Here is an 18,430-nt window from a genome sequence, read left to right on the forward strand (position 1 = left end):
TCTGGGCTCAAAAATTTGACAATAAATTATTAATTAATTTAATTTATTCCTCGTACATAAAAAAGTTACAATAGACAGTAAATTACTTAAAAAAAAAAAAAAACATTAAAAATAGGGAAAAATGTATAAATTAATTTGATCACCTATTGCACTATCTTTAATGCTAAATTATTAATAATAATAATAATAATAATAATAATAATAATAATAATAATAATAATAATCGTATTTTCTACTCTATAATAATTAATATAAATTAAATTCTATACAATAAATAATAACGCATTTTAAAAAACCGAGACTTGAATTTGTAAAGTCGATAAAAAAGCTTGCGCACGGCAGTTAATTAAATGATTTATTAAATCACTCATTATTTAAAATGTAATGAGCAATTTTCTGGAAGAATTAGTATAAATTTGTATAATTAATGCGTCTATGGCAAAAATAGTTTTCTTAGTGAGCAAGTATTCCCAATTCCTTATGGAAGGCACAAGCGTCAATTGTAACGTTAATTTTGAGCATAATTTGGACGTTTCAGGGTAAAGATGCGGCTATTATTTTTACGGGGTTAACATTTATGAAGAAACAGTCTCAAGTATGGGGTAAGTAGTCCAACGGATTAAGATTAATTTATTCCTTGTATTTACACGAGTGTGTAGACTCTTTCGATACTAACGAGGTCCTCAGCATGCCTGAAAAATAAATTTATTTTTATTAATTTTATTGTTAAATGAAGTAAGTGTTTAAAAAAAAAAAATTTTACTCAAATTAATTTTAAACATTAATTTTGGGATCAAATAATAAAAATTAATTTTTTAACATTAATTTTGGAATCAAATATTAAAAATTTAATTTTTAAGATTAATTGTGGGTTCAAAAAAAATAAAATTAATTTTTAATATTAATTATGTGATTAATTATTTGAAAATAATTTTTAAAATTAATTATGGGCTTAAAAATTAAAAAAATTAATTAAAAAGGTACCTTAACTCCAAAAGAAGCTTCGTAGCCGCCCTTGCCCTGCATCTGGTGCTGAATAACGGACAAATGTGCGCTCTCCATGTCCAAGTCGCCGCTGCCGATGTGCCCGGTGTGCTGAAAGTTCATCGGCGCTCCAATCATGCTCCTATCAATTCTGAGCCGCTGCCTCTGTCGCCCCTTGGCTTCGTCCCGGCGCTGACCTTGACTCCTGGAGCTGCGTCCTTGGTGCGTCAGGCAGCAGGTGAACCACTGGACCCAGACCTCGCTGTTGTTCGCCATCTTAATTCCTCAAGCTCTCTCCTCTCTCTCCACTCACCAGCAGTTCTTGCAAAGCTGCAAACGGATCAATATAACCTCAAAATAAAATTAAAATTAAATATAATTTAATTAAAAAAATAATTACCCAGTCAGCTGATTGCTAAATTAATCTTCAGTCATCCTCACGCTAAAAATTGCCATCACTTAATTTTTGAGGTTAATTTTTATTAATTTATTATTATTATTATTATTTTCAGATTCCAGAGAGGTTAGATAAAAATTGAATTTGTTTTTTGCAATCCAAGAAAATGGAGAAATTATCGAAGAACTGCCAATTGGGATCAAGTGATACAACCTCAGTTCTTAGGTAAATGTTTTATATTTATATATTTATGTATTTATGTGTCTTGTCTGTTCACTTGTTTTCACCTTGGTTTTTAACTTTTGTTTTACATATATATATATATATATATATATATATATATATATATATATATATATTTTATATTATGTTAAATATATGTGAAATATAGATATTTCTGTATTATAGTTTAGTCTTTTTTGAAGGCTAAAGCGCCATCTTGAAAATTGGCGGGAAAATTTGAATTTTTAAATTAAAAATTTTTTTTTTAAATTATGATTAAAATTTTTAAAGACATTAATTAATATTAATTTTAGATTAAAAAAATTTTATAAGAAAATATCAATATAAATAATAAATTAAAAAAAAAAAATTAATTGCTAATTTTTATAAAAAAATGTAAGTATAAAATTTTTATAACAAAATCTCAGTAAAAAAATTTTTAAATAATTTAAATTAAAAAAATTAAAAAAAAATATCAAATTTTATAAAAAATAAATTAAAAAAATTTTTAAGAAAAATTTAATATTAAAATTTTTAAATAAATTAATTAATACTAATTTAATATAAAAAATGTGAATTAAATTTAAAGGTGAATTTTATTAAATTAATTTTTAATGTGGCATTAATTTATTTATGATGTGATTGATCGAATATATATCATAAAAATGAAAATATATATGTAAACTTTATATTTAAGCGCGCGTTTGCGCGGGCAAATTTAAATTCTAATAAATTAATAATAGCAAATAAAATTTGTTATTATTTAAATTTAAATAATTTAAATTTTAGTAAATTAATAATAACAATAAATCCTTACTTGACTGAAGCTGTGAATAATTAACGCATGCGCAGAAGGTGAAAAATGACTAAAATCTGGTGGGAGCGCTGCTGTCATCTGTAATCTGGATCTGTCATCGGTGAGGTTGTCTAAAAAAACAAAATAAAAGGTAATTAATATTAATTTTTAATGATGACAATGGCAATGTCATCTTTAGAAATAAAATTAATAAATAATAAGACACTTACTTTTAGTGCTTGCGAGCTCTGCTGCGAAATTCGCTGTAAGAATTGAGGTTAGATTTTAATTATACGTGACCTGCACTAGGATGGCGTACATGGGGCAGAACTACGGTGCTACGGACCAGCGGACGGTCCCCGATGTCGGGTTCAGCCCAACAGAGCTTTATAGCCTCACGGAGAACATCACCACCAACATCTACGCGATTAACGCCAGCTGGAAGTCTATGGAGCGTGCTGCTAAGCACATCGGGACCAACAGAGACACCCGGGAGCTTCGCGATCAAGTGTGAGTTATTTTTAGAATTTTATTGGCTGTCATTGACATTTTTTTTATTTATAAAAAAATTATACACTTCAAACTTAAAATTTTTTTTAATAAAAAAAAAAAATTTTAATTTTCCATTAGCTAATTTTATTTTTATTAAATTCAATTATTTTTATTGGCTGTCCTTAACAATTTTTTTTAATGAGAAATTCTGAGAGTTTTTTTTATTTATTTTACCTCTAAAAAATTCTCAATTTTGTTTTTTGTCTTCAGTTCTGAAAAAATTTCTGTATTAAATTTTTCTTAAAAAATTTCTCGAGTAATTCTTAGAAATTTATTGTATTAATTACTTCTGAGAATATTTATTTACAAATAAATTTAATAAAAATAATCCTGGATTTAATTTCTTAAAGAATTATTTGTAATAATATTTTCTTAAAAAATTTTTATATTGATTTTCTAAGAAAATTTCTGTAGTGAATTTTTTTATTGTTTTCTTGGAAATTTTCTTGGAAATTTTCTCTATTGATATTTTTTTAAGAAATATCTGGTATTGATATTTTCTCAGAAAATATTTGTATTAAATTTCTGTAATATTTTCATTAAAAAAATCTGTATTGGTATTTTTATATTAAATATCTGTAATATTTTCTCCGAAAATATCTGTATTGAATTTCTTTAATGATATTTTATCCGAAAATATCTGTATTAAATTTCTATAATGATATTTTCTCAGAAAATATCTGTATTAAATTTCCTATATTGATATTTTCTCCGAAAATATCTACATTGCCCCTTTCTAAGAAAATCCACCTACCTTAATTGATTTAATTACCAATAATCATACCACTTCCCCTTCTCTTATTCAGCCAAGTAACCCAAAAGGCAACAAACAACGTAGTAACCCAAACAAGCCGTGACATAGCCCGAATAGCAGTTCTGATGAAGCGAGGTGACAAGGAACAAAAGCTACAAATAGAAAAGCTCACCACCGACTTCAAAGACGCCCTTAGAAGATACTCCGACATGCAACAGGTTAGTTTAAAATAATTCCCACTAATTAATAATAACTTACTAAAATCAATTTATTAATTTATTTTCAGTCGGTGCTACAAAAAATGAAGCGTCACGTTTTACAAGACATCGACTTCGATAACTACCGCTTCGAGAGCGACGAAGACGAGGACGAGCAGATAGCCTTTGCTAAACAAGATCAACTTCGCCGAAACGAGCAAAGGTTTATTAATTATTAATTTAATTAATTAATAATATTAAATTAATTTTATAAATTTATTTTATTTTTCAGAGCCCTGGAATTTGAACAAGGAATTTTGTTGGAGCGTGAAGACTTGATTCAGAAGCTAGAGGGTGATATTTTGGACGTTAATCAGATAATGCGTGAACTTGGTGCTTTAGTTAATCAACAAGGAGGTTCAATTGGTAGTTATTTATAATAAACTTTACACAAATTTTCATTAAAAATTCATTATTTAATCCGTTTTTTCATTAAAAACAAAAAAAAAATTTTTTTCAATAGTTCCTTTAGTCTCTGTAAGATAGCGTTGCCCGCGGCGGAAAAGGTAATACGTCACACTCGCGCCAAAATTCAAATTCAAAAAAATTTTTTTTATTTAAAATTCATCTAAACAAGTTATTTAAATATTCTTTTATTATTTTTGATAAATTTAAAAAAAAAAAATTTATTTTTCAATAAAATTAATAAAAAAATTTTTTTTTTCCAGATACAATTGAAAATAGCATAGAGAACGTCCACGGTAATGTTGGTCTAGGTGCTCAAGAGCTTTCCCGAGCGAGTAGTTATCAAAATAAGTACCGTAAAAAAGTATTTTTTGTTTTAATTTTAGCAATAATTGTCGTAATTATTTTAATAGTAATCCTAGTCACAAAATATAGTTAACAAAAATTTCTACCAATATAAAAATTGCAATTGCAAATTATTTTATAAAATTAAAATATTTATGATAATCTCTCAATATTAATCAATAATAATTAATTTTTTAAAAGACTAATAATTAATAATTAATTATAAGGCCTGTATTGTAAATTTTATTTGATTATTTTGTACAGAGACCTTTCACGTCATTCCAAATATTTTTTTTTTTAATTTACATTTTGTACATATTTATAAATAATCACTATCATTAAAAAATATGTATCCAAAGTCATTTGTTAATAAAATTATGTATTAATATTTTCGAATTTATTTTTTAAAGACCATTAAAATTATCCACTTTAAATTTAATTATGTACATGATAAATATTTTTTTATAAAATCGATTATATAAATAAAAATATGTAAATTAATTTTTATATTGCTTCCGTGATTTAATTCTCGATTGAAGCGTGGCAAGCAGTCCGGCAAGTACGTCATGATTTGGTAATTTTTTAGCGAATAATAATCGCTTTACCGAGTCGTCGTAGGTCATCAGCGCCACCATGTTCTGGAGAAGAAAACCTTGGCAATATTCTAGTAACTGGTTAGCGTTGTACACCTGGAAATTATGGATATTTAAAAAAAAAAAAAAAAAAAAAAAAAAATTCCAAGCCGAGAATCGAACCCTATTCCGTTTGAATATAAGTTAGCGACGTTAAAACAGACGCCAGTGTCGATAAAATCGATTTTTTTTACCTTGGCGTGGATATACATGGAGACTACATTATCCAGGTCGACTATAGAAGAGCACTGAGCCTCGCAGTACCTCAAAAGCCCGTCGAGCTGGAAGAAGTTAGCCGCAGCCATGAGTTCCAAGACGTCGCTCTGGTTGATTTGTAAGCTGGCGCAGCCTCCGTGGTAAAGAAACTCCATTACCATCTGTCGGTAATTTTAAAAATAAATACAAAATTGTATAAATAAAATAAGGTTAGAAAACTCACCTGGAAAATATGATATCTTATATCGTTAATCTGGACAATCGGGGGGTTCCCTTCGCAAAGCTTGGAACTGAGCATGTTCCTGAACCTGGGGGAGGAGGTGATCAGCACAATCTTGTGCCCGTAAAAAACGCGGCCCTCTACACGGAACTGAACATCACTAAGCTCGGGATTGTTAACGAACTTGGGGTCTATCCTTGACTCGGTCGGTACTGTCGTATCCCGGATCTTTTTTATTGGCTCCCAGCTGTAGCAGTTACAGAAAATGTCCGCTAGAAGGAGCGTGGTTCCCTCCTTCTGGAAAAATTAATACTTAAATCCAAAATTCCCTAAAAAAAAAAAAAAAAAAAAAAAAAAAAAAAACAAAAAAAACTTACCTTATTGTAGCGGAAGATGTTGAACAGCAATGGCAGGCACTCCTGGACAAACTGGGAGGAGTAGTCATCGGGGCAGACCTGGAGGAAGTCCTGGAGGAGCTGGTCAATGACGGTGTCGATCCTCATCTCGTGGGCGGTCGCTAAACTGGCCATCCAGCAGTGGAGGGTCCAAGCGACACCTAGCCCTCTTAGCTCCATGGTGTTCTCCAGGTGGTTGCTCTCCGCGCTGTGATACATCGCCTCCTGGAGGGCCTTGCTCTGGACTTTATTAAACACCGGGTCCTTTGTCTTGGTCAGCGGCTCAGGGCTGCCCTCTGCGAGGATTTCCTCCAAGCTTAGCACCTCCTTGTCCTTTTTGGAAAAGTTCAGTGGGTGGGACAGCAGCTGGTGAAGACACGCCCTCTGGCCGTGGGCGGTGGCAACACAGATGGCGCTGTAGCAGCCGCGCTGAGCCGCACCGGAGTAACTGAACCCGTCTTTGACGATCGTTGATAAAAAAGGCTGCGCGCCGTTAGCTAGTAACAGCGCGACCATTTCATGGCATCCGGTAGCCGTAGCCGCTTGGAGGGGAGTGACAGTACACTTGTCCTCCCCCACTCTGGCTCCGCCTTCGACGTTAGCGCCCCTCTCCAGTAAAATTCTCGCAATTTGACAGTGGCTTAACAGAGACACGAAGGTCAAGGCGGTCCAGTGTTGGGTTTCGGCATTAAAACTCTGCCCTTTGGGGGAGGATTTAAGAGGCGTGGCTCCGGGGGAGGGGCTTTCGATGTTAGGATCCGCCCCTGCGTCCAGTAAGGTCGTCACAGCGGCTTCATTATTGGCTATACAGGCGAGCATAAGAGCCGTAAGGCCCGAATCATTGACAGTGTTGATTTTGGTAGGAGGTAGGAGGGGCAACGCCTGGCTGACTAAATCCCTACGGCCACTGGTCAACATTTTGAAGGCCATGTCCAAGGTCAGGCGTTTAACATAATCATCGTCGGCCCTACGGCAGCTGACTTCTTCAAAACAAAGGGGCCTTACGGGGCAGTCAACGCCTGGAAGAAGGAGCCTGGCTGCTTGATTGACGTCATCGTGGTCGACTACGCCCCCATGTCGGTACTCCGAGTGAGCCGCAGAGACTCTCAGCCATTCGACAAGCGGGGGTAAAACTACGTACGCCCTTTCGTAGGCAAGTTCCTGGATTCCCGCGCTTTTGTCTCCGTGTTCCAGTTGAGAACAGCGCATGTAGTAAAAGAGAGCGCTCAGGGCCCTGGAGGTCAACGGGGTGGGGCACTTTCCAGCGTGGGTCAGCTTGGAGATCAGTTCAAGGAGCTCGGAAAGCGACCCTACGCAGGTGGTGAGCAAAGAAGGCTCAATGTTTCCTAACTCCCGGCTTCCTTTGGAGGTCGAAGAGTTCAGGCTGCTGACTGAGGCCCACCTGGGCATGGCTAAGGCCCCAGAAGCGGTACGGCCAGCGTTTAGGTGGGCGTAGGGCTGGAGCAGGCCCCAGAGGTCGCCGTTGTTGGCGATTGCGTGTTCCAGCATGGTAGCCGTCAAGGTCACTGCGTCTGGAGGGAGACACTGGAGGAGGATTTCCTCCAGGAGGTTCTCCATCCCTGCGGCTAGGTAGATAGCCGCGTACTCGTGGACCATCTTGCCGAGCCGCACGTCGTACATCCAGCGGAGGAACCTCCCGACTGGAAGAGTCAGTCCAGAGCGTGAAGATTTTGATTGGCGGAGCTGGTCCCCGGAAACTGCAAACATGGCGGCGGCTCTGAGGCAGGCTTTGGTGCAGGAGTCCGCAAGAGCTGGGCAGAGGACGATCTTTAGGGCGCTGGCGACCTCGTGCTTGCTGCAGAGCCCCAGGGGGCGGGCCAGGCGCTGGATTTCTCGGGCCACACGGACCAGGGCCCGCTGGAGAAGGTAGGACAGCCTGGGGATGGTGTCCATGGAGACTAGGTCTATGTGTTCTCGTGCGCGACCGGTCTGAAGGACTCGGAGGACGTCGTGGTGGCTCCAAGGGAGACTCTGGAGCTCGACTAGGCGGTTGTGAGAATCCACCCAGACGAACTCGTCCGCGCTTGTTACGTTAGTGTTGATTGTCTCCAGGCTGGAGTGCCGCATCAGCCGCCGGACCGCCGGCTCTGAGCTTTCCGATCCGCTTAGCGATGAGTAGGTTGAAGTCGAGGTGTGGGACCGCATTGTAAGCTGCTGGATGGCTAGCTTTATGTCCTCCAGGCCGGAACCGTTCCAGGGAACCTGCAACTGGAACTCGGGTTAGGGAGTGAAGGTTAAGGGGAAAGTGAGACTTACCTTGGCTGGTGTGGCTCGGTGTCTGTTGCGGCTCGGGCCGCGGTTTCGCCGCTGGGTCACTGACGCCGAGAATCTGTCGTCTTCCGGGACTGAGTTTAATTGCTCTCGCGCTCGATAGGGGGAGCTGCTGCTGTGGCCGCCTGTGTCCGACATACTCGCGTGGCCAGAGGAACGGTTCTCGTCGGAGGAACTGTTCCCGGTGCATTCTGGTCGTCGTAAGTGCGAGCTGTGGTTGTGGTCCGGGTGGTCTGATTCAAGGCGAGCCGATTCTGGGCTGTCCTTGCCGTACGGAGGACAGTAGACATCCTTCGCGCCGGTTGGTCTGGAAAACGAGATTTTAAAAGGGTTTTAGTCGTCTGAGCATAGTGATGCGAGTACTTAAATTACTTGAAATATCATAAAGAATTTAAAAATGCAAAAAAAAATTTTTTGAAAATTTGGATTTTTTCAACTTTTTTTCGCAAAATTTCGCAAGCTTTCCGCTGTCAAAACATATTGATGCGAGTACTTAAATCACTTGGAGTGTCAAAAGGAACTCAAAAACAAAAAAAAAATTTTTTTCCAAAATTTTGAAAAAATTTTGAATTTCAAATTTTATTCAAATTTCTAGCCGTCAAAACACATTGATACGAGTACTTAAATAATTCAAAATCTCACAAAGAACCCAAAAATTAAAAAAAAATTTTTTTCAAAATTTCAATTTCAACTTCAAATTTCTCAAACTTGCAACTATCAAAATACATCAATGCGAGTACTTAAATCACTCAAAATCCCTCAACAAACTCAAAACCATAAAAAAAAATTTTTCAAAATTCCGCCCACTGAAAAATTACCCACGAAGCCGCCACTGCTGCACAAAACTCCAGTCAGCCTTGAACCCAGTAGTATCTCCAGGCAAAGACCAGTAATCTTCAATCTTAGTTTCGTCCTCTTCAATCTTCAAAACATCTTCCCTACTAGGACTGACATGAACCACAATTTCCTCTTGTGAATTTTCCCCGCAATGAATCACAATTTTGTTAGGATGTTGATCGGGTTTTGGCGGCGCAGGTCTGCTCGGCTTGAATTTACCATAGTCACCGTCCATAATCTTTCCTCTGACTGGCGAGGGACTACTGGTCAGCCTGAGATCGAGCAGTTTAGTGGTGTCCTCAAGCGTGGACATGGTCCCGTAATCATCCACCATGGTAGCTTCCTGCCACTCCTTGGAAGGCGCCCGGCTGACAAAGGGCATGGCCCGCCTGAGGATGAAATTGGTGCTGTCCATTGGCCGAAAGACCTTCGAGATTTCCGCTGTTGGTGATGAACAGCAGTCAGACCTGGGACTGAACCCTGAACTGGATAATTCTCGGCAGAGTTCACATTTACAGTCCAATTTACAGTTGTCTTTTTTTAGGATGTCAAACATGATGATTGATGATTGGTGATTGGTGATTTTATGATTTTATGATGATTGATGATTGAAAACATGATATAAAGGTTAAATAGCTCCGATGATGCGACTTATCAGTCTGATGGCAATACATACGACTGAAGCAACACTGCGTGTCAGTGGTTTCCGTTGTACCAGGTGAAACGATTTCCTCCGGAAAAGTGGGGGCAGGAAGTGGTTACCAATGTTCTTTGATACACTTATACACACGTGACATGTGTGTAGGATACTCTACTTTATTCTCTAATTGTTGTTTTATGAGTGTCATTATCTTTTGTCGTATCATCATAACAGTTTTATCATAAATAAAATTACTCCTCCCTTATCCGTTTGTTCCTGCGTGGGACATTTTGATTTTTTTTTTTTTTTAAAGGGCGGGAAAATTTCGGGAAATTTTTTCAAGATTTTCATTAGAAAATTTTATGAATTAATTTGTTTAGAAGAAGTAAAAATTTTATGGCAGGAAAATTAGGAAAATTTATAAATTTTCCGCAAAATTTTGAGGAAATTGAAAAAAGTCGTTAAATAAAAGAAAATGGAAAATTTTAGGAAAATCGAAAAATTGAGAAAAAATTTTGGGAAAATCGGAAAATTAAAAAATTTTTTTTTTAATAAATAAATAAATCTTGTAAAAAAATTAAAGAAAATAACTTAGGAAAATTGTGGAAAATTAAGATTGTAGTTAAAAAAAAAAAAAAAAAAAAAAACAAAGAATTTGTAAAATTCAGAATTAAAATTCCAGACATCAAAATAACAGTAACACACAATTAACTTTGCTTATAATCTTTCCAGATAGAAGATATACCTTCTCTTTAGCATGACGGATTTTTCTTTCAGGCTCACAATTTAGTAATGTAACACAAACATATAATAGCTTTCTTGATGTATAATAAATCATACATCACCGACATAAACATATCATAAACAAAATCCCGAGAGTATTAATAGAAGAAAGTCCATGAGAATCTTCAGTAGCATAATCGTGGGAGTTTAGAAAAAAGCCTGAGTTTTAATTGTAATTTTTACTTATTATTTATAATTTTTACCTGCGAGGTTTCGGCCGGAGAATTTCGTGACCAGGCTCAGGTTGGCTTTGGATTTTTTGGGGCGACAGCCGAGAGTTTATCAACTCTGGGTGTCCATACGCCTCCATATTCTGTAACAATAATAAATTATAATTAAAATTGATTAATTTATTGTGTGATTTTTAATTTAAATTAAAGAGACTTGCGATGAAAGTCGGAGTAGAACAATGAGTGGAAAGTTATTGCACTTTCACGGGCTTAGACTACAATCTTAACAAAACTCCTAGAAGGTCATTATCATCGTCATTAACTAAGACATTAATTGTCGTGAGTAATTAGTGTGATATGAAAAAAAACTCGTGCTTTCTATCAATTGTCTTCAATTTATTTCATTTATTTTATTTATTCTATTTATTTATTACAAATTAAATTATTTTTAATTTATTTAAAAACTCAATTTTATTAATCTATTTAATTAATTAATATTAAATTAAAAAAAAAAAAAAAAAGATTTTTTAAGAAGAAAAAAAAATGAGGTTTGATTTTCGTGGCCGGGAATCGAACCCAGTTATGGTTAGTTAAGAGTTTAGGAAACCTGGAAAATTTACCTGCTCAGGTAAATTTCAAAAAATTAATTTTTTTTTTTTAATTTAATTTGAGAAATCAGGTAAATTTACCTGTACTTGGAAAATTCACCTGCTCTAGACGAATTTATTAAATTAAAATTCGTAAAAAAATTAGATAAGAAAAATTTAGGGGCTGGTTAAAAAATTTTACCTGCACCTGAAAAATTTACCTGTTCAGGACAATTTTCCTAAATTAAAATACTAAAAAATTAAGTAAGAAAATTCAGGTTCAGGTAAAAAATTTCACCTGAAAATTTTCAGGTGAAAATTTTCCCTAAAAAAAAAAAAATCTAAAAAAATTTACAATAAATTAATTTTTTTATCCAATTTAAAAAATCAGGTAAATTTACCTGCACCTGGAAAATTTACCTGGTCAGGTAAATTTTGAAAAATTAAAATTCTTAAAAAATTCAGTAAGAAAATTCAGGTTCAGGTGAAAAATTTCACCTGAAAATTTTCAGGTAAAAATTTTCCCTCAAAAAAAAAAAATCTAAAAAATCTAAAAAAAAAAAAATAAAAAATAAATTATCAAAAAAAAAAAAAAAAAAAAAAAAAAAATCAACCAATCCCAACTTAATCTCCGTAAACAGTTAAGAGTTAAGACATTGAGGTACACAACCGCGGTAACTGCATTCCTCGGACAAAATCCCATCTCCCTTTACACGGACCAGGTACATCTACACTCTACACACAAAAGACTTTCACTCCGTCCCCCTATCTACGATTCGACTAGGTATCCACGCTTCTAAATACAATTTAAATTTCCATCAACACAACAATAATAAAAATAAAAACAATAAAAACCGCAAAAATAAAATAAAGCCCGAAAAAATTTTCCTGAATTCAGGTGAATAATTCCCTGGTCCATTATTAACGGGATAAATAAAAAAAATTCACAAGCTGCAGTCGAATTTTCGCGAACTGAATTTAGGTCGATGACCCGACCTTTGAATAAAAATTTTTAATCTTATTAAAACAATAAAAAATAAAATAAAATAAAAATGATTAAACTCACCTGAGATTTACACTTGCTAGTAAATGTTATGATTGTTGTTGTTGTTGTTGTTGTTGTTGTTTTTATTGGGCCTTAAAAATCCCAAATTGAACATCTTATAAATTATTTTGACACTGACACTTAAAAAATATTTAATAGTTTAAAATTCCAAGGATTTAACCCGAGGAATAGAGGATCGATATGGAATCGATGGACAATAGAGCCGCTACAGCATCTCTGGATCAGTACCATATACATATATACATGTAAATGCGATAATAATGATAATGGTGATGCCGAGAATGAGAATGGTTAATGGTAATAGTGACTAGTGACGAAGAAGATGTGGATGTGGATGGTAATAACTGTTTAAGAGAAAGGCGCGTGGTTGCTGGTGACATCTGTTGGGAGGTTGACCGGCTTTAAGGACACGATGGGTAAGTAAAACGAAAAACAAGAAAAAATGATTTTATCATCTTAGGGAATATTTGTGGAGGCTTTTGGAATTAGATTATTGGTGATGGAATGTTGGTGTTAAGTCTTGTGGAGGGGGTAATTGGAATAACAAAGACATAAGGAACAACAAAATTTTCAAAATAATGATAGAAATAATAGTAACAACAATAATAACATGATTTAGTCGAAAAATAACAAAATTAACCATAAAAATAACAGGAACAACAAAATTTTTAATAAAAACAAAAGGAACAACAAAAATAACATCAAAAATTACCAACAGGAACAATAACAAGGCTAGTAAAATTAATATTAAAAATAATAGGAACCACAAAATTAACAGAAACAATAAAATGAACATTAAGAAAAACAAAAACAATAAAATTAATAATTGGAACAACAGGAACAACAAGAATTACAAAATTAACAATAGGAATAACAAATCTATTAATTTGGAACAACAGCGAGTCATTAAATTAATCAGAAATGATAGGAACGACAAAATTAATCATTGGAACAACAAAATAACAAGAATTCTTATGCCCCATTATTAGAACCAATTGGAAGCAGTGTGGCCAGATCGTGCGATTTTTTTACCCCCATTTTGTACCGCTTTCAATGTAGTCAGATGAGAGTGTCCTACAAAGTGGGGGTAAAAAAAGAGCACGTTCTGGCCACACTGATTGGAAGCAAACCTAGATTATAGGGTCAGAGGGAACATCAATGGTACAGTCATTGTTCCTTAGGTTTAATTCTTGCAAGTGGCAAAATTCCCGCTAAAGTGATTGAAACAAGCTTTAAAAATTAAATTATTCAATAAATAAAATATCCAATTTTATTAAATCTGTTCTTGATAACTACCTGAATAATATAACGGCTAATCAAGCCTTCTAGATCCATAATTGAACGCCAGAAGTATAAAAAATTCACGAGCATCGATTGAGCTGTCAGTGCTAGTAGAACCATGAAGCCAGCTTTAATAGCACTGATATCCTTTATTTTCCTAACATCCGGGACCTGTGTCAACGATTTTCCGTCATTAATGGTCACCAACGCAACAATGAGTAAAGTTTATATAATATATCCAGACCTAGACCCAGACTTGTTAATTTAATTCTAATTACCAGTAATCGTAATCGAGAAGCAGTTCTTCGAACGCAAAGTGGTGATGAAAGAGTACCCGAGCCTAACAATAGAAGCCTATGAAAAGAGTGTTGCTTCGTTCAGCAGCCTGGCTACCAGAGTGGCACGAGAGCGGATGAATATCAGCGGGCTATCTATTCATCTATCGCAAGACACTGGAATAAATCTTAAGCAAGGTAATTACAGAACAAAAGACTTTAAATTTAAATTACAACATTATTTTACGGCTTATGTTAAAGATTACACGATTTTATTGTCTGTGACCACTTGCCAAGTTGCTTGGGAGTTGTTTAAACGAGCTAGAGCTGAAAAACTTGTGCATTTAGCAATTACAGGTAATTAACACATTCATTCTCTCCTCAATCTTTCCAAACTGCTACAAAAAAAACCTTATAAGAATTTTTTTTTATTCAATTCTGACCATTTGGACCAAAGATACAATTTTGTTACTTTGTACTTGACCTTTAATTACTTGCAAGTACTCTTAAAAATTTTTTTCAAGTAATTGACCCCCAGTACAAGAAACTAAACATCCTAACGACACACAACGCACTTTGTACGGTCCCGATCGGACAATTAGAACCGGAGTTACAGCAGTTTAAAGTTTTTTCTGGCTTATCCCCACTCCTGAGCATGAAGTCATAGTGACGTCACTTGTCTCGCGCATGCACAGTGCAAACATTGGGCAATTATCGCCGAATATATCGATATGGGTATTCAATCTCTTCGTTTTTTCACGCCGGATTTATTGCAGCTGTCTAAATTATATTTTAAAAACCGTAGAAATTTTAATTAGACCTAGACTGCCCCCGGCTGCCGATCAACGAAGCTATAACAGTTCCACTGGTCGATCCCGGGGAGGAGCTGCCTCAGATATTCTTTGATATGCGTCTGGAGCAAAGTTTGAAGTGGAACCGGATCAACTTCATCCACGATGGCAACCAGCCGATCACCAAGGTCATCCAGGCGTTCTCTACCGACTTTCCGAAGAAATTAGGTCTTGCGTCTCAATTACTGTCAGGATTCACCCGAGGAAGGTCAGAAGTAGCCACCAGGAGGTCAATTCGTGATCTTTTGACCAAGTTCTCCAGCCGCAGGGCCCTGGACCAGCAGTTCTTGGTGATTGTGGGTCACAAATTCGTCAGTTTGATCATCGAGGTTGCTAAATCCTTGGGACTGCTTCATCCTAAAAGCCAGTGGTTGTTTGTCATACCGGATATGGCTGATCACAATAAAGGGAACGTGTCTTACCTGCTAGACTACCTAGACGAAGGGGAGAACCTGGCGTTCCTTTACAATTCTACCAAGAAAAACGGGACTCGCTGCTCCGCCAGGGCTTTCTGTCATGCTAGGGAGCTGGTTGGAGCTTTGACCGTCGCGTTGGAGAAGGTCCTGAGCCAGGAACTGATACTGTATGAGAGTGTCACTGAAGAGGAGTATGAAGCCAGCGGGATCAATAAGTTGGTCAGGAGCAGGAACATTATTAATTTTATGAAGGTACGTTTTGATTGTGATGAATCTGATGATGATTACTAGAGCTTTGCTTTTTTAGAATGAATTGTACAACGAGTCAAGGTCTAATGGTCAGAGGAGCACTTGTAGCAGCTGTTTAACTTGGAATTTGGATTCTGCTATTACCTGGGGCAGTCGGTTGATGTCTAAGGCCAAAAAACCGAGCTTTAAGCTTCAGAAAACTGGATCATGGACTTCTGATCCTGGTTTTGAAGCTGTCGGTTTGATTTTTCCACATACTAAGTTTGGGTTTTTGGGAAAAGAACTTGAAATTGCTACTTATCATGTAAGTGACCTGGTCTTTGATGTTCCTTGTGCTTCTAACCAGGTCCTTGATGTTCCTTTCGTTCCTAACCTGGTCCATGATGTTCCTTAACCTTTTTAACAACTTTTTTTCCAGAATCCACCATGGCAGTTCGAAATCCTGGAAACTGCCAACTATTTCAACGTTAAATCCCGTTGGGACGGCCTAATGATCAATATCCTGAATGAACTAGCCAAGAATCTAAACTTCACAATAAAATATCTAGTCATCGAAGTCCCAGCAGAAGCAATGCAAGCCAAAAGTGTAAGTTTACCACCACGTAGTCTCTCCTCTCCGTCATAACTGTGCTAACCTTCCAGGATCCAAAGAACTCAGTAATGTCAGCAGCCAACAAGGTCCCAGCAGCATTAACAGAGCTGGTAAAAACCGGAAAGGTGATGATGGCAGCGTGTTCCTTCGCAACCAGCATGTATGTCAACGAGAAGAACATCAACTTCACCCGGGTGATCACCAGCCAGAGCTACGGGATCCTGGCTCCAAGGCCGAAAGCAATGACCAGGACGCTGCTGTTCACTTCTCCGTTCTCCAACGAGGTAGATTCTTGATGAGGAACCTCATTCTGGCGGATGTTGATCTCCAGGACTTGCTTTTAGGCCTGGGCGTGTCTGGCGTCGTCGATAGTCTTGGTGGGTCCAGCTCTGTACTTCGTCCACACTCTGAGTCCTCGCAAAGCTGACGAACAGACAAGGAACCCAGAGTCCACGGCGATGCTAAGCCTAGGATCGCCATCCAAGTGCATCTGGTACATCTACGGAGCTCTGCTTCAGCAAGGTGGGATGCATCTTCCGTCAACAGATGGCGCCAGGCTGATTGTCGGGACCTGGTGGTTGGTGGTAATGATCATCGTAGCCACTTACTCAGGAACGCTGGTCGCTTTCTTGACCTTCCCAAGGATGGACCCAGCTGTCAACACTGTTGATGACCTGCTAGCTCGGAGGGAAGAGTTTACCTGGAGCATTCCTGCTGGAAGTTTACTGAAGAACTTTCTGGAGATTAGCGACTACCAGCAGCTGCTTCCTGAGTTCGATGGACATGCTAGCTTTCATGGGACAGCTAGTTACAATGAAAATGTTGAAAAGGTCAAGGCTAGAGGACACGTGATGATTGACTGGACTACTGCGCTCAGAATTTCACAGAGGAACCACCAAATTAACTTTGGAACCTGCTTCTTTTCTATTGGAACCAATGTTCTGGAACTGGTGGAACCTATTGCACTTGCTGTTCCTAAAGGAAGCCCTTATTTGGGTATTATTGATCAGCAGTAAGTTCTATTGGTGTTTTTATGGTTCCTGGTGTTCCTACGGTTCTTACTATGGTTCCTGCTGTTCCTCTAAAGGTTCCTAGCGTTAAAATGGTTCTTAGAATGGTTCCTAATGTTCCTTTTCCATCTTTACAGCTCTTATAAGTCTAATTAGTGTCTCTAGACTTCTTATTATGGTTCTTAAAGTTCCTATTGTTCCAAATAAGGTTCTTAGTGTTCCTTTTTTCCGTTCTTAAAGTTCCTATGGTTCCGATTAAGGCCTCTGAAGTTCCTTTTTTGGTTTCTGGTGATCCTATTGTTGTTGTTATGGTACCTAGGGTTCCTTTTATGGTTTTTAATGTTCCTATAGTTCCTATTAAGGTCCTTAGAGTTCCTATGGTTCTCATGATGGCTTTTAAAATTTATTTTTGAGTTTTTTTTAGTGTTCCTATTGTTTTAATTATGGTTCTTAGCATTCTTAGGATTCTTGTTTTAGTTCCTACGGTTCCTGTCTTGGTTCCTGGAGTTTCTATGGTTCTATAAATGGTTCCCGGAGTTCCTATGGTTCTCTTAATAGTTCCTAATGTTCTTGTCACTATTTTTATCTCTAAGGTTCTTACGGGTCTTATTAAAGTTTCTAATGGTTCTATTATGGTTCCTCGAGTTTCTAATGGTTCCATTACGGTTCCTTAAGTTCCTAATGGTTCCATTATGGTTCCTAGAGTTCCTATAACTGTTCCAGGTTACAAAGAATGCAAGAATCAGGATTAATAAACAAATGGCTTGAAGACTGGCTACCCAATCCAAGTGACGAGTGTTCCGATGACAAAATGGAAAACCAAGGAACCTCAAACCACCAAGTAGACTTTTACGACATGCAAGGAATATTTTTCGTATTATTCATCGGTAAGTTCCTTCCAACAAATCTTAATCTTAATTCCAAGAATATCTCAATTTCACAGGCTATTTAACAGGCAGCGTAGCCTTGCTCTCCGAGTTTTACCGACGACACCGAAAGTTAAACAAAGAGAGTAAATTAATCCGTCCTTTTCTTGACTGATCACAAAAGATAGTAATTGCTGATTACTTAACAAACTTTAGTATATAAAATTTAATTATAATTGTTATTTATTTTACCAGACGGAGTATCTCAACCGTGTGAATTAACAAACAAATAAATAATTATATTTATTATTATTATTATATAAGTGATTTTTCTCACAAG

At 36.5% G+C, this 18,430-nt stretch overlaps 4 protein-coding genes across 7 annotated transcripts; 2 read left to right on the plus strand and 2 right to left on the minus strand.

Annotated features, from left to right (window-relative positions):
• Positions 1-204: 204 nt before the first annotated feature.
• Spec2 (CDC42 small effector protein Spec2) lies at positions 205-1,682 on the minus strand. The gene is made up of 3 exons (XM_074240134.1): positions 1,385-1,682; positions 985-1,314; positions 205-692 (listed from the first exon to the last, which is right to left on the minus strand). Exons 2-3 carry the CDS (start codon positions 1,258-1,260, stop codon positions 684-686), a joined length of 285 nt encoding a protein of 94 aa, XP_074096235.1. The 5' UTR covers positions 1,261-1,314; positions 1,385-1,682; the 3' UTR covers positions 205-683.
• A 763-nt stretch (positions 1,683-2,445) lies between these two features.
• Syx13 (syntaxin 13) lies at positions 2,446-4,975 on the plus strand. The gene is made up of 6 exons (XM_074240121.1): positions 2,446-2,550; positions 2,709-2,909; positions 3,758-3,923; positions 3,992-4,125; positions 4,195-4,328; positions 4,631-4,975. Exons 2-6 carry the CDS (start codon positions 2,710-2,712, stop codon positions 4,804-4,806), a joined length of 810 nt encoding a protein of 269 aa, XP_074096222.1. The 5' UTR covers positions 2,446-2,550; position 2,709; the 3' UTR covers positions 4,807-4,975.
• Positions 4,976-5,159: 184 nt separating this feature from the next.
• LOC141525529 (ankyrin repeat and BTB/POZ domain-containing protein 2) lies at positions 5,160-12,827 on the minus strand. Of its 4 annotated transcripts, XM_074240064.1 has the most exons (7): positions 12,551-12,827; positions 10,931-11,040; positions 8,453-8,774; positions 6,158-8,404; positions 5,784-6,077; positions 5,539-5,721; positions 5,160-5,401 (listed from the first exon to the last, which is right to left on the minus strand). In XM_074240064.1, the coding sequence occupies exons 2-7, from the start codon at positions 11,035-11,037 to the stop codon at positions 5,210-5,212; spliced, it is 3,345 nt and encodes a 1,114-aa protein (XP_074096165.1). In that variant the 5' UTR covers positions 11,038-11,040; positions 12,551-12,827; the 3' UTR covers positions 5,160-5,209. The 4 variants fall into 4 exon arrangements, with proteins under 4 accessions (XP_074096165.1, XP_074096163.1, XP_074096164.1 ...); XM_074240062.1 differs by lacking the exons at positions 10,931-11,040; positions 12,551-12,827 and adding an exon at positions 9,286-9,935 and having other exon boundaries at positions 5,784-6,074; XM_074240063.1 differs by lacking the exons at positions 10,931-11,040; positions 12,551-12,827 and adding an exon at positions 9,286-9,933 and having other exon boundaries at positions 6,158-8,398.
• Positions 12,828-13,880: 1,053 nt separating this feature from the next.
• Ir93a (Ionotropic receptor 93a) lies at positions 13,881-18,361 on the plus strand. Its single transcript, XM_074240072.1, has 10 exons — positions 13,881-14,049; positions 14,113-14,304; positions 14,368-14,463; positions 14,925-15,625; positions 15,681-15,926; positions 16,041-16,208; positions 16,265-16,498; positions 16,559-17,226; positions 17,948-18,111; positions 18,168-18,361. Exons 1-10 carry the CDS (start codon positions 13,950-13,952, stop codon positions 18,263-18,265), a joined length of 2,667 nt encoding a protein of 888 aa, XP_074096173.1. The 5' UTR covers positions 13,881-13,949; the 3' UTR covers positions 18,266-18,361.
• The last annotated feature ends 69 nt before the right edge of the window (positions 18,362-18,430 follow it).

Source organism: Cotesia typhae, unplaced genomic scaffold (genome assembly GCF_013202065.1).
Source record: "Cotesia typhae breed Kobodo isofemale line unplaced genomic scaffold, CoteBio_Ctyphae contig_26, whole genome shotgun sequence".
Taxonomy (NCBI): domain Eukaryota; kingdom Metazoa; phylum Arthropoda; class Insecta; order Hymenoptera; family Braconidae; genus Cotesia; species Cotesia typhae.